General features: G+C 43.5%; 1 protein-coding gene across 5 annotated transcripts in view; it reads left to right on the plus strand.

Annotated features, from left to right (window-relative positions):
• LOC139368394 (vasopressin V2 receptor-like) overlaps positions 1-16186 on the plus strand; it is an 86399-nt gene that overhangs the window by 61272 nt on the left and 8941 nt on the right. For all 5 annotated transcript variants that reach the window (XR_011626958.1, XR_011626957.1, XM_071107206.1 and 2 more), the window contains 4 exons: positions 8093-8481; positions 9105-9350; positions 11989-12135; positions 13871-14654. Coding sequence is in view for 3 of the 5 variants with exons in the window: in XM_071107206.1 (XP_070963307.1) it covers positions 8095-8481; positions 9105-9350; positions 11989-12135; positions 13871-14654 (1564 nt within the window). In the remaining 2 variants the exon portion in view is untranslated. The remainder of the gene's footprint in view (positions 1-8092; positions 8482-9104; positions 9351-11988; positions 12136-13870; positions 14655-16186) is intronic.

The raw sequence follows: 16186 nt of genomic DNA on the forward strand, positions 1-16186 counted from the left end.
GAATAAAGTGTTGTATCTGCAAAAATTCACCTCACCTCTGTCACAGAGCAGTCTTCCCTGGCCTGATCCTCCTAAAATGAGGTATGACAAATAATTATCTTGGTGTACATTTATACATTATATCATTCAAGAATAGAATAAATGGTTCAATAATTGAAATGACCATTATTAACATAATCCCAGACTCTAGCTTTATGCTTAACGCTGCTATCCTGTAGCTACTGTAGGTCGAGCCATCTATTCAAGATGGAACTTTGTATCATTTACTGAATATACCGCAAAATTTACTTGAGCTCCATAGACTGGTCTTCCCTGGCTGTCTGACCCTGCTGGGACCCCTGTCGCCATCTGATCCTGCTAAAACATGATGAGTATAGTGTTGTGTACTGACTGCACTAGAGGGCACCATTCCCGCGGGATGCCTGCGGGACCTGCAGGTCCCGACAGAGATCATTGCGGCGCAGTCTGCATTTTTTCACGCTGGAGGCAGGAGCGGCGGTCAGACAGACGACTTTGGGATTCAAATATTTTTGCTATCCCACAGATTATTTGGAAACGGTCCTCTTTCTGCTTTGTATGCGGCAGCCTACCTATTGTATTAAAACCACATCTTTTTCGCATTATTCACACTCAGAATTCACCGCTTCAATTTCAGTAGCCTACCTCTCCTAGTTGAGCGTGAAGCACGGGGCAGTTATCTTTCCAAGGAAATGTACTTCCTAAATAGGCCTATGATTAGGCTATAGTGCCTAGAAATAGGCCTAAATATTGAGCACCCATATTTCTCTGTCTAAAAATCTTCCCACTCCTAAAAGGTAGCCTATAAAAATATCTCAAGAGAAAGTGCAAGTCTCTCCAACTCTGCTCTCTTCTAACTACATCTGGCATATTGGCTGATACAGCCCAGTAATACAATATAAGGGCAATGTGAGAATCTGGTCATTTAACCTAAATTATTTCTGCCCATTTTACATTGCCTATAGGGCGCAAAATTGCAGGGACCACGGCTGGCAAGTGAGCTGCATCACATTGGACTGAAATAACAGGGTTTGGGTTCTTGTTCTTGTGGTAGCGCCAGCGGGAGCGGGCAAGAAATCGGTCCGCGCAGACTTCTACTGTGCACCATGACAATGAAGCCTGTAATGTTAGAGCTGTTTTTTACTGTGTCAGTGTGAAAAATAGGGAATTAGCTAGGGGAACTTACAGATCAATAACGTGACATTGACATACTGAATAATACAACTCACATTGCACTGAAAAAAAAGTCAGAATATCAATCTTCAATCATTTGGCCGATTATTTCATCGTTGGATTCAGGTCTAGTTTGATTAAGGGAAAAATAATGGCTAATGTAAGCCAACTTTTGGCCAGCTCTCTCTATAACGGTACATCAACAGGCGAAAGCTTGCCAAGTTCATTTACTTCTGAAATGGTACAAAACAAAGGCTACAAACCTTCCCATACAAACAACTGCTGTTAGATAGTAATAATAGCCGCCTCATATCGCTGTCTGACAGACAACTTGAGGCTGGAGCTTACCTGGCTGTGGTAGCTACTCACTAGTGTAACCTATTCATTCACCTCAGTCGAGAGGTGATGAAACATTAGCTAACGTTACATGTCAGTTACAATACTAGCTCAGCACTGCGAATAAACACTAGTTTACCAGTCAACTAAAGAATAGCCCGTTTCTGTTCTGCTTCCTTTTACAACTCAGTGAAAGAGCGCAACACGTACACACCATGTTCAACTCTCCCATGGTCCAGCCAGCCTTCCAGAACCTTTGCCTTCACACAGCCTGTCAGGCTACTCTGTGGTGTCCACCCGGTCATAAATGTCTCCGCGTGGTCCTAAAGCATACCGTTGCCGCCTTTTTTTAAAATCCCATTCCAATGATTAAACTGGGGTGGACAAAAATGTAATTTCAGAATGTGGGGGCGGGACATGTGAAAGTTGCGCCCCTGTACAAACCTAAAAAGTAACTTCTATTGTCAACTATGTAAAAATAGCCTACAATAAATCCAACAAACAAAAACATTGCAGCCTGCAGGTAGAAAATATCCTGATAAACTAAATATCTTATAAATTTCATTGGCTACACATGGCCTGTCTGCAACGAACTTGTAAACAACTATTAACTTTGGTCTGGCATGAAGCTTGTGCTAGCGAACTTGCAACATTTTCTGGATGCTCACAAGGCCACCTATAATTACAGGGGGAGGGAGGGAGGGGTGAGGAGGTAGGGAAGGGTAGACCCCGTGGGCAACATAAGTATAAAGAAGCCTCTTAGGTTTTAGATTAAAGATACAACGGGGACCAATGGGGTTCAAAGTCAGGCCAAGAGATTCCCTGATTAAAAATAGAAAGAAGACAGAAGAGAGAGAGAAAGAAGAGGCCTCTGACTACAGCCTTGAAACACATCATTTTGAAAAAGTTCCCCTCAGCGATGAATAAAGTACCTATCTATTTATCTAATTAAAAACGGTTCCGAGGTAAAAATCCCACTGCTGCGACCATGTCTCAAAATACTTTGTGTGGTAGTTATGACAGACAAAGATATAACGTTTGGCGAACTTTACTGAGCATGTTTCAGTCAGCAGTAGTTACATAGTCAGTCAAGTGAACATGTTTTCTGTGCAAGTGCATTTGCATTTGCCTTCAAAGGCATTTCAAACCAGTCGCTCAGAACTAGTGCGTTGAACAAAATCAAAAAATATGTGTAATGTTACAAATTGTACTAATGAACGTAGTGACAATATCCCACAATTGAAGTTATGAAATACAGTACAAAATAAACTATACTCTCGAGGATATGGTTAGGTAAGCTAGCAGACATTCAACAAGTGCATTAATCTGGCCCAAATGATCAGCTTTCTTTTAAAGTATGGTTGAACCCATCGCCATCATTGGCAATGTTTGGGATTCCTGACGTTTGGTTGGTAACCCCGTGGGGATTCAAAGAGTGCAGCGCTGGCTCTGGTTCTGCTCTGCTTCTTGTCTCTCAATCACTCCCTACCTGCCTGCTGAGTGACACAGACAATGGGCCGGGGATAGAGCGATGCAGCTGTGTTGGGTTGTAAAACCTGTACAGCGGAACTGGGTTCAAATACTACTTGAAATCATTTAAAATACTTTATCTGTGCTTGATTGAACTTGCCTGGTTTAATTGATCAATAGAATAGTCCCAGAACTGTAACCCCCACCATCTGGCACTCTAGACACTACAGAGCAAGCGTATTTGAAAGTTTAAAAAAATATATATTTCTAATAGTAATTGAACCCAGGTCTTCTCTATAGATACATGCCTCTGGCAGAGAGCAACACAGTTGCTAACACTTTAGAACACATATGTCAGAGTCAAGGCCCGCGGGCCACATCCGGCCCGCAAGAAGGTTTTTTACGGCCCCTGGGATGATCTTGATTTATTATTAGAACCGGCCCGCAGCAAGCCGGCAGCCCGCAGATCTTTTACACGCACCAATACTACATTTCCCACAATGCACCGAGCAGTAGGCTGCTTCATTTCAATATTTATTGGCACAGCAGTCGTCAGCATCACAGTAAAATTAACTTTCAGATACCCATCAAAAATGGCAAAACGGAAGGTGGATACTGAGAACCGGGGGTTTCAAACAAGGTGGGAGTCGGAGTATATGTTCACGAAGGTAGCTGGAAAACCTGTGTGTCTTCTGTGTGGAGAAAGTGTGGCGGTACTGAAAGAGTATAATCTGAGACGACATTATGAAACGAAACACGCGGACAAAAACAAGAATATGGACATGGAACAAAGGCTACAAAAGGCAGAGGAATTAAAACGAGGCCTCAAATCTCGACAGGCTCTGTTCAAAAAAGCCAAATCACAAGGCCAGGCTGCTGTCAAGGCCAGTTTTATTTTGGCAGAAGAGATCGCTAAATCAGCCCGGCCATTTACGGAGGGGGATTTCATCAAAAACTGCATGATTAAAGTTTGTGACGAAGTTTGCCCAGAAAAAAGGCAACTCTTTTTAAATGTGAGTCTGAGCAGAAACACCATTGCCGAGAGAGTAGACCAGTTGTCCATCAATCTAAAAGAGCAGCTTGTGAAAAAGGGAAAATATTTTATTGCATATTCCTTGGCTGTGGATGAGAGCACCGACATTTCTGACATTGCCCAGTTGTCAATTTTCATCCGCGGAGTGGACTCCAACCTAAGCGTGACAGAGGAGTTTTTGGCTTTACGTCCTATGCATGGCACAACTACGGGGCATGATTTGTATGAAGAGGTGTCAAGATGTGTAAATGAGATGGAGCTGCCTTGGGAAAAACTTGTGGGTTTGACAACCGACGGAGCACCTGCGATGTGTGGACACAGGAGCGGACTGGTGGCGAAGATACGGGAAAAGATGCAAGAGGAAAACGCGACAGGTGAGCTGACAGCTTATCATTGTATCATACACCAGGAAGCGTTGTGCGGTAAAGCCTTGAAAATGGAGCATGTAATGAGCATCATCACGCGCACAGTTAACTTTATCAGAGCCAAAGGTTTGAATCACCGCCAGTTCAAGGCATTTCTGACGGAGTTAGAAACGGAGCATGGTGATTTGCCTTATCACACAGAGGTGCGATGGCTAAGCCAGGGAAAGGTGCTTCAAAGATGTTTCGAGCTTCGTGAGGAGATTTGTCTGTTCTTGGACAGCAAAGGGAAAGACACAACACAACTCCGAGACGAAATGTTTCTGTGTGAAATGGCTTTTCTGTGTGACATTACGAGTCATCTGAATGCAATAAACTTGCAGCTGCAGGGTCGGGATCGTGTCATCTCTGATATGTACAGTACAGTGAAGGCATTTAAAACCAAACTGACTCTGTGGGAGACGCAGATGCGGAAAGAAAATTTGAGCCACTTTCCCAGCTGCCAGACCATGAAAGAGAAGCTCTCTACCAGTGCGTTCCCGAGCACACAGTTGGCTGATAAAATAGGTATGCTTGCCGCTGACTTTCGACGCCGATTTGCTGACTTTGAAGCACAAAAAAGCAGGTTGGAACTGCTCGGTAACCCATTTGCTGTTGACGTGGAAAGCTCACCACCAAACCTCCAAATGGAGTTGATTGACCTCCAATGCAATGATGCACTGAGGGCAAAATATGCGGCAGTGGGTGCTGCGGAGTTCGCCCGTTTCCTCCCCGGCACAATGCCCCAGCTGCGCATCCAGGCTGCTCAAACGTTGTCTATGTTTGGCAGCACATACCTGTGTGAACAACTGTTTTCTTTGATGAACCTGAACAAAACATCACACAGAAGTCGACTTACTGCTGAACACCTCCACTCAATTCTGAGGATTTCTTCAGCTCAGAGCCTTACCCCGAACATTGATGAACTTGTGGAAAAGATGGGACACCACCAAGTATCACCCTCAACCTCAAACAAGTGAACATTACTGTGCAATCACATATTTAGAGTTTTTACTCAGTTCAAGTTTAAAAGTTAAAATTTAATATTTGTTTTCACTGCATGTTACTTCTCCTTAAACAAAGTGTTGTTTTTGATTAATAGATTTTTGCACTTTATTTTTTAGTATTTCAATCCAATTATATTTTAAAAATATTTCAGTTGAGTGGATGATAGAAAATTGCTATTATTGTTTTTTCTTTGAAGTAAATTTAGCCCACTTTTGCTAAAATAGAAAATATAGTCTACTGATGGTGCCTTGAATACCGGTTTCTTTCATTTAATGTTCATGTTATGGGGATATTTATATAAAGGAAATTTGTCTTTTGTGTCTGTTGAAAATTAAAGATTACTGACAGAGCCATAAGAAAATATTGCTTTATTTATCTGATCATATTGTAATATATTTGTTAGGTTTTCAGTAGGTTCAATTAGGTTCACTAGACTATATGCGTCATTTAAAAATTTTTCAATGAACATTCGAACAGTCCGGCCCTCGTCTTGTAGCTGATTTTTTTATTTGGCCCTCCGTCCATTTGACTTTGACACCCCTGCTTTAGAAGAATAAGTCATGCTGTATTATCACACACACCAGGCTGTGTGAACGTTATTACTGGCAGCAAATTGCACATTAAGTGGCTGTGGTACGACTGAGTGCAAACCTTGTAATTTCTTGTTAGTCACACTAAATTCAAATATAATTCGACCAGAGCTACGTTAATTCAGTTTCCAAATAAATATTTCCAGAACAACCTGACCTCTAACTCTCAAAGTGAGTACTGTCCCTAGGAATGCCATCAGGGTAAATAAGACTTGGTTAAGTTAGTCGCCTGCTATTTGAATGAAGAATTGTACAACTTGCACCTTTAAATAAAGGTCAAATAAATACTGTAACAAGTATATTACAAATATTACATCCAATTTCCTGATAACATCAGGACCTGCTGTCACCATGGTAATTATAGTATCATTATGACCTAATTTCCTGTCCATTCTTCTTCTCCTCCTTTTATTCATCCTCTCCTCCTCCTCCTCCTGTCTTATCTTTCATCTCTCTTCAACTCTTCTGTTCCCTCAGCTTCCCCTTTGCTCGCTCTCTCTCTCCTTCCTCTCACCACTCTCTCGCTCTCCCACCACCCCCTCACCTTATTCTCTCCCTCTCCTCCTCCTCCTCCTCCTCCTCCTCCTCCTCTCTCCCTGTCTATTTATTTGGTCAAAGCTTCTCCCTATCCCACGACTTCGTTTCTCTGATTATCAGTGTCATTCATATCAATGATGTTATTATTTACTTTTGTGCTATTTATTTATAAAAGGGAGAAAATAAACTGGATTTTAATGGGATCAAGAGAGTGTGATTGGAGGGGAGGGAAAGAATGGTATAAACAAGGGATGAGAGAGAGATAAGAGCAAAGGTGAAGGACTAAAATGTGGTGGGATAGAGGGAGAGAGGGATAGAGAAAGAGAGGGATACAGGGAGAGTGAGATAGAGGGAGAAGCTGTCAAATCGAGCCAAGGAAAGTATGAGAAAAAACAAATTGAAAGCAGGACTTACGTCAGACAGAAGGAGAGAGTCAGATAGATAGACCAACAGACAGGTTGTAGAACTGTTACATAAAAGCACAGCTTTACTGAACTACATACATACTGACAGGAAATAAACAATGGTTGCACCCTATTCCCTATTCAGAGTACTGCATTTAGACACATTGAGTTGACATTGAAGCATCTCTTTTAAGTTTGAACAATCAGTATAATCTCAATCTGAAAACATTCAATCTAATGATAAGACCATCATGTTGTTGCATTTGCAATTTGTTTTTCTTTTTTAAGCACTTTAAGATTATTTCTGTAAGGAAAAACACTCTAAAAGTTAAGCAAGGCAACAGTCTCCGCACGAATAACGCATCGCCCCCCCCCCCTTGGACCAATTGAGATATTGCGTGTGACTAACAAATGTCAGTTCATTAGTATACCTCCCGCCTTGGGCCAATCAGTTTAATGTAGTAAACGGCGGATCTTTATGGCAAGACGCATCATTCACCTAACTTTAGTCAAAAATCGTCCCAGTGCTGTCTGAGATATGGCGTGTGACTAACACACAAAATAAATTATATAAATTAACAGTCCCCTCCCTGATTTCATCGTGGATGATTGTTATTATCACGTTTGTTTCATAATGAGGCCTGTAAAAGCGATTTATATCCTCCTGACAAAACATACCAGGAAGAAGATCCCAATCAATGAAACAAAGTGTTCTTCCAGCTTGTCTAGAGAGAGACCCTGGAAGAAAATAAATATGGTAGAAGTATTGTCAAGAAGTCTGGACAGAGAGTGCTAAGACGGAGGGAAGGGGGATAGTAAGACTGCTCGTCTGTCCAACAAATTAGAAGGCAATTGAAGATAATTTAATAAAAATTGGATTAACCAAACCTAACAAACCATCAGTTTATTATCAAATCTTAGCCACAATGTTTACTGCAAACAAACAGAGGAAGTTTGTGACTTGCATGCTCCGGTATAGAACAGGGCTGGACTATAGGACTATAGGTCATTTCCGCAGGCTCTGTGCCCTCTTTGCCCTCTCTCCCTACAAAACAAACACGGGGAGATTTTATCATTATTAGTTTTATGAGGTTTCTGTTGTTTTGTTTGTGTTTTACGCAGGCATGGAAACCATCTCCGGGGAAATGGGTTGGAATAGATTAGGCCACTCCTCTCTGGCATCCGTGACAACAGGAAGAACCAACCTCACTTCCTCCCTCTTCTCCGACATCACATCCATCAACAGTTCTCACGAAGGGGCAGGGTCCTATTACTGTATTATCCCCGAGAACGCCTCAGCCACCACGCCCCATGCCTTACCCCAGCCCAGGGTGAGGGATCTGGGTCTGGCACGGGCGGAGATAGGGGTCCTGGGCTTGGTGCTGGCCCTCACTACCCTAGGGAATGGCTTCGTACTGTGGGTGCTGCTCCGCAGGAGGAAACACAACGCTCCGATGCATCTGTTCATGGTCAACCTGTGTCTGGCTGACCTGGTGGTGGCGCTGTTCCAGGTGAGACTGACACCTCAGAGATTAGAGTCAACTCCAATTCTCTTGGGATTAACCCCAGCCCTGTTTTGATTGCTAGGCACCACATGTATACAGTAATCAACATCGGTAACCTATGAGTGAGCTAAGTCACAATGACATGGAGAGTGTGGTGACACGACCATGATTCTGTCCCTTCTAGTCTGTTTAACAATATGAATTAGTCAACTATTCCTACAACTCGAAATCATTGTTACAGATATATGATCTTAATTTATTATGTTACTGCACATTTTCCTGCAAACTTCTAGTGTATTTGAGTTTTAAAAAAGCTTCTGAAGTTAGTAATTTTCACATTGAAATTGTAGACTTCCTGCTGTAGCAAACTGGCTCAAATTAAGATCCTGTGGGCGTTCTAAATGACTAACACACATTCGCCTACTATTGTATGGTGGGCGCAGTTCTCAAAATGCAGCGGAAATGGCGTGAGCATTCAAATAAATATTGTTATTGTTATTCCATTGCTATGGCAGTCAGTCTACTCTGGTTCAATGTCCACACTAGCATTGATTCATGGATTCTAAGTAGTATGCTAGTATCTAACGTAGCCACGCTAAATGTTCTCTTATTTCCTGTCGGCCCCACAGGTTTTTCCCCAGTTGGTGTGGAACATCACAGAAAGGTTCCAGGGGCCGGATTTTCTGTGTCGCTCAGTAAAGTACCTGCAGATCGTAGGGATGTTCGCGTCCTCCTATATGATTGTTGCCATGACAGTGGACCGGCACTATGCCATCTGCTGCCCACTGCAGGCCTATCGTGGTGGGTCCGTGTCCCGCTGGAACACCCCTATTATGATGGCCTGGGGCCTGGCCTTACTTCTCTCTATACCACAGGTAGGAGCACTATCACTGACCTCTGACCCCCTGGCCCTGCTGCTCTCCATACCACAGGCAGGTAGGAACACTGAGCCTAAGCTTGAACCTAAGCCTTAACCTCTAACCCTAATTCCATCATGACTGCCTGGCCCTGCTGCTCTCCCTACCACAGGTTGGTACTGTAGGGGACAGTTAGACTAACCTTAGTTTTATGTCCACATCTCAGCTAAACCCTAACCCTAAACCTAGCTACATGTCCACATCCCAGCTCAACCCTAACCAGTGCCGGTTCGTAAGGACGATTTTTATTTATTTTTGATTAGCGAGGCTTTATTTCTACTACAGCGTTTAGGATGACTGTCATTCCTATTCCATTCACCCAGTTCAATGTAACATTGATGGGTTTAGGCGACTACATGATACTCAAATTTACCCTATACTCATTATGACAATACAACCTAGCATACAAATGAACATTTATGACGTAGGTGCACAAGTCGACAGATTGGAGAAATAAGATGACAGAAAGTGACACAATCAATACTCTCTTGCACACTCTTGCCTGCATCTAGCTGATTATGGGTGTAATTATTAGTCCAAACAGTTGCAAAACATTCCTTTCTATTGGACAAATTTATGTAGGTCCCTCCCCGTTTAGTTTGCTTACGTTGAAGAAATGTTTTGCAGCAGAATCACTGTATTGAACACACCCCTGATCAGTGACCAGGCGCAAAATCTTCTCCAAGCCAAACCTTTATACTACAACCCCTAGCTGCTACACAGCCTACATCGTTGTCACCATATTAACATTATAGTCAACAAACTAAAACTAACGCGCTAGGAAACACACAATCCAATCCATGTGCACAACCACGTCAAGCAAATCAATTCATAAAACCGAAAGCTTTACCTCGACTTGGAAATCCCTACCTTGCAGTCTTGGAAATCCTTAGCCAGCTAGCTAATGTAAATAGCATTCCTCTCTGTTCGAGTCAGGTTTTATTTCTATATTTATTTTACCAAAACATTATAATTTACATGAATTACCTGGGAATAGTTACAGGGGAAAAGATGGGGGGGGGGGGGGGGGTGAATGAGCCAATTGGAAGACGGGGATGATTAGGTGGCCATGGTGGTATGAGGGCCAGATTGGGAATTTGCCCAGGACACTGTGGTTAACACCCCTACTCTTATGATAAGTGCCATGGGATCTTTAGTGTCAGGACACCCCTTCAAAGTCCCGTCCGAAAGATGGCACCGTACACAGGGAAATGTCCCCAATCACTGACCTGGGGCATTGGGATATTCTTTTAGATCAGAGGAGAGTGCCTCCTACTACTGGCCCTCCAACACCACTTCCAGCAGCATCTGGTCTCCCATCCAGGGACAGACCAGGACCAACCCTGCTTTGCTTTTTTTTTCTCTCTCTCTCTCTCTCTCTCTCTCTCTCTCTCTCTCTCTCTCTCTCTCTCTCTCTCTCTCTCTCTCTCTCTCTCTCTCTCTCTCTCTCTCTCTCTCTCTCTCTCTCTCTCTCTCTCTCTCTCTCTCTCTCTCTCTCTCTCTCTCTCTCTCTCTCTCTCTCTCTCTCTCTCTCTCTCTCTCTCTCTCTCTCTCTCTCTCTCTCTCTCTCTCTCTCTCTCTCTCTCTCTCTCTCTCTCTCTCTCTCTCTCTCTCTCTCTCGTTCTAAACTGATCAACTATTGTTTTTCTCTCTCTTTGAGTCTACTACTCACCACATTTTATGGACTGCAGTGCTAGCTAGCTGTAGTTTATGCTTTCGGTACTTGATTAAATCTTTGAGCCTTTGATTGGATGAACAAGATATTTCATACTGCAAGAAAAGTTGTCATAATTACTGTGTAAGTCTATGGAAGGGGGTGAGAACCACAGGCCTCCTAGGTTTTGTATTGAAGTCAGTATACCCAGAGGAGTACAGAAAATAGCTGTCCTCCAGCTACACCATGGTGCCACCCTAGAGGGTGCTGTTGAGGATAATGTAGACCATCATTGCAAAACAGTGTGTTTTAATCACTTATCCGGTGAAGTGATATATATTTACTATAGATTTATCTCAAACGTGTGACAATTTTTATTTTTCAGAAATGTACTGAGTAGGATGGTCCTCCCCTTCCTCCTCTGAAGAGCCTCCACTGACCCTAACCCTCAACCCCAACCCTAGCTTCATGTCCACATCCGGGCTCAACCCTAACCCTAGCCTCAAACACAACCCTAACATGACAGCCTCTGCCCACTTACTGTTTACTTGAGCTTTCACACAACCATTTCCATATGTTCTGCCCTCGAGGCAGAGCTGCCCTCAGAACAATATAGAGGTAGGGACACTGGCACCGCTGATCAGTATAGGCTACCTCAGGTGTGAACCAGGGACAGCTAGATGACATGCTGGCTCAGGAAATGAAGTCTCAATGGGACACTCCTGCCCTGACCCCAGGGCCTGCAGTCAAATTTAAGGTGTTCCATTTTTAGGCGTATCATGAGATCAGTGGAAGTTTCCTAGACAGAGTGGTCTCCTGTTCTGTTAGTTGTGAAGGAAATTGATGTTTGGTTTGGTTTTGACTCCCTCACCCCTCACTCTTCCTTCCTCCCCTCCCTCCATTCCCCACCCTCTCCCTCCTCCAACATTCCCCTCTCCCCAGTTGTTCATCTTCTCGCGGTCGGAGGTGTCTCCAGGAGAGTTTGAGTGCTGGGCTCACTTCGCTGAGCCGTGGGGACTCAAGGCCTACATCACCTGGATGACCCTAGCAGTGTTCTTACTGCCAGCACTAATCATCACTGTCTGCCAGGTACTACTACTGAAACAGACGCACACACATGCACGCACACACACTGCCAGGCTTAATGATCACTGTCTGCCAGGTACAAGACAAGGAGACAACACAGTGTGACCACCGAACAAAAATATAATAGAAATGTATCCTTTTTCCACATTGACAGGCACAGCGTTAACCGCGGTGCAATGCCCTTGGAGGGTGCCTGGGATCAGAGACCAGCTGCCCTCCATTTACCAGTACACTTCCTATTTCATTATCCTTAAGGCTCTGGTCAAAAGTAGTGCGCTATATAGGGAATAGGGTGACATTTGGGATGCGCCCCATATCTCTAAGCTATAGGCTACCTGCCACCCCCGAGAACATACAAAACACAGAATAAAAAATTGGATTTTGCATGAATAAAATTTGCTGTGTTTTGATGGAGCGGTTTTTGGTAGGCACTGTTGAATAAACTGCAGGGAGTCAGTTCTATCAGATCTGGGACAGGCCGGACAGCTGGTGGGGTAGATGGGGTGGCTGTACTGGCTGGTGTTGTGTAGCGTCCCGTGGGGGATAGAGACATTCTGGGCTACCTCCCTCTGGTCCAGTCAGACTCAGAGAGAGAGCAAGCTGCTCTATTTAAGGAAAGATATTTCCAGGGTCCGGCTATTTGCTGTTTCCCCTGGCCTAATTAACACAGCCCACTGTAGACCTACTGCTGTGTGGCTGGCCTGTCAGAACACTACCCACTGTGAGGGACCCAGCGAGGAACCAGAATAACAGTCAAATGAACCAGATCCCAGCCAAAGATTAGGGACATTGAATTAATTTGTGTTTCATATAAAGTGTAGAGCTGGGTTCAAATACTATTTAAAATCTTTTGAATACTTTGAGTGTGTGATTTATTCTGCCTTAGAGTTCCCCCGATGTGTGAGTTTGCTGTTTTGGCAATATTCTTTTGGTTCCATTATGCCAGGCAAGCTCAGTCAAAACAGCTTATTAAGTATTCTAAATTATTTAAAGTCGTGTTTGAACCCAGATCTGATCAAGTGACGTCCTTGCTAACATGGTTTGGCAAGACATTGTTCTAAGACCCAGTTTCTCATGACCTGCTGGGGTCTTGTGCTTTTTCAGGAAACAGAATCTAGGACATTTAATTGAGTTAGAAAGGTCTGTGTTTGGTGTCTGTGTTGGGATGATTAGGTTTAGGAATCGGTTCCAAAATACTTCTCTGTGTGCACTCTTTTACTGTCTAAGTACATTTGTTCTATTAGTATCTACAGGTAACTGCCAAAATAAAGGAAACACCAAAACGTAAAGTATCTTTAGGGCGTTGGGCCACCACAACCCACCAGAACAGCTTCAATGTACCTTAGCATAGATTCTACAAGTGTCCAACACCATTCTGAGAGAAATCCTATCATTTGGTGTTTTGTTGATGGTGGTGAAAAATGCTGTCTCAGGCACTGAGATCTCTTCTTCTAGCCATGGTAGCCAAAATAATGGACGACTGGAAATTTGTATACATGACCCTAAGCATGATGGGATGTTGACTGCTTAATTAACTTAGGAATCTGTGTTGAAGCATCTGCTTTCAATATACTTTGTATCCCTCATTTACTCAAGTGTTTCCTCTATTTTGGAAGTTAGCTGTACGTTTCTATTAATTGTATGTATTTTACTCTTTTAGCATCTAGCTACATACTTCAGACATATTCAGATTCATTAAGGAAAATCCATTCATTCATCCATTTCTTTCTCATTCCAGATCCGGATCTTCAGAGAGATTCACAACAACATCTATCTGAAGTCAGAGAGGATGGTGTCAGCAGAGCTCAAGAAGAACAACGCTGTCATCTTCCACTTCCACAGAGTCAAAAAGGACGACGACAGAGCGACCAGGGAACGGGGGAGAGGGGGGTGCAGAGGGGGGAGAGGAGCAGGAGTAGGAGGGGAGCAGCTTCTAAAGACTATGAACAACAACCCCTCCAGCACTCTCTGCAACCCTCTCTTACCACTCTCCCCCCAGTCTACTACAGCTGTTGTACCCTCAGAGTGCTATCCCTACCGGTCCCCCTCTCCACAGTACAGCAGCTGTCACAACAACCACACAGCAGCAACACAGCAAAGCCCGTTCAACACTCCAGATAACCTAACCCTCCCCTCCAACCCCGGCCTCAGTGACCAAAGGGGCTCCAGTACAGCTGTAGTTCCCCCATCATGTGACCCGTGCCCACATGGATCCCATGGCCCAGTCACCTCAGGTGGTTGTGGTGGTGGTTCAGTGCCTCCTAACAATGGCGGATGCCACTGTCATGAGTCCTACACATCCTTCGAGCTCCCATCCTCCCCCCGGTGTGTCTCCTCTCCACGCCCATCGCTGGAGTACCCTCCCCCACCCCCCCGGGCCCTGACGCCCCCCTCCATCTCCAAGGCCATGTCTAAGACGGTGAGGATGACTCTGGTGATAGTGTTGGTCTACACAGTCTGCTGGTCCCCCTTCTTCATCGTCCAGCTGTGGGCCGCCTGGGACCCCGACCCTCCAGACCAAGGTTAGAGATCGAAGACGCACGCACACAGAAACACACTTACTAAGCACACAAAGCATACTGAGCTCCGCTGTATGGCAAAATATTTGGGTCACTGAGGTTAAAAATATGTTATTGTTTTCATATCCACAGTGTTGGGGAGTAGTGAGCTACATGTAGTTCAACTAGTAATTTCACTACATTTTACAGTAGCTTAGTGGTAGTTGAACTGAATTCAAATCTAGGTAGTGTTTTCAGTAGTTAAAGGTCGATTCCACCACTTCTCAACCTCATATTCACTATCTCCAGCACCATACCAGTATCTACATGTGTAAAAACAGCATGTTTCTATGATCAGTGGTTAAAAAAGATAAGAAGAAAGTTCCTAAAAAATGGTTCTCTGTGACATCACATTCTGACCAATAGGAGGGTATTTTCTTGCTCCACGCGTCACCACGATTCTCATAGTATTTGAAAATCATTGATGTCATCGAGTAGAACTTTTTAACTTTATATTTTTTTCTACAAAATATATGTCGACACTGGTATTGTGCTGGATTAATGAAAATGAGGTTGAAAAGTGATGGAATTGCACTTTAATTACTTTTAGCCATATAGTGGTGTAGCTAACTACTGGAACTACAAACCATTTTTTTGCAAAAAGAAAAACATGGGTAAAGTAGGCAATAATCTTCTCTCTTTTTCTTTATCAGACAGACCTTCCTAATTCTCACTTGAAACATTGTTTTTGTGTTTAAATCCTACAGTCCCACTTTGACGCTTTTCACAAAGTACTTTTTCAAAGTAACTTTAGTTTACTATATTTTTCATAGGGGTAACTTTAGTGTAGCTTAACTTCTTTCAGTTTGATGTAATTGGTAGTAGGAATGCACCGATGACATTTTTGGCCAATAGCGATATCCGATATTTTCCATGGCAAAAAACGGTAACCGATATTAAAAATTTGAGCGGCATTTTAAGCATTCTAGTACATTTAAATAGTTAACACACACACTGACCAATAAGTTATTTTCTTGACATTTACGCATGTCCCCATTACCAGTAAAACATCATCAAAATCTATTTATTTCACTTACTTGCTGTCCTGTTTTGTTGTTAATTTGTTCAGTCTCAACCAGGATTTCATCATACATGTCAAGCAGTGAAGTTTCAGCTCTGTCTGTCCGTGGCCTCTCTTCCTCTGTGTGCACTGTCACTGTGTCCGTTTCCATCTTGTCCAGCTGTGTATGTAACATTTCACGTAAACCCTATTTCTTGTCTACTTCGAAGTAGCGGCCCTTGTACCTAGCATCGGCAATGGTGGCAACACAGTAAAGAAGCTCAGAGTGAATGCCACCGAATCGCTTGTTCACAGCCTCTTGTAGAGTACTTTTGCAAGTGTTAACCCCACGGTCTGCGTGGGCAGTTTAGTTGAGCAGGCGTTTCAATGCCATGACAGACGGTATCACGTCTGCTGCAGACACAGTTGATTAGCTTATTTCTCCAGTCAGTTGTTCGAATGGCACTAGGGAGTGTGTTCATGTTTCAAACATGTT

This window comes from Oncorhynchus clarkii, chromosome 16 (assembly GCF_045791955.1).
Source record: "Oncorhynchus clarkii lewisi isolate Uvic-CL-2024 chromosome 16, UVic_Ocla_1.0, whole genome shotgun sequence".
Classification (NCBI taxonomy): domain Eukaryota; kingdom Metazoa; phylum Chordata; class Actinopteri; order Salmoniformes; family Salmonidae; genus Oncorhynchus; species Oncorhynchus clarkii.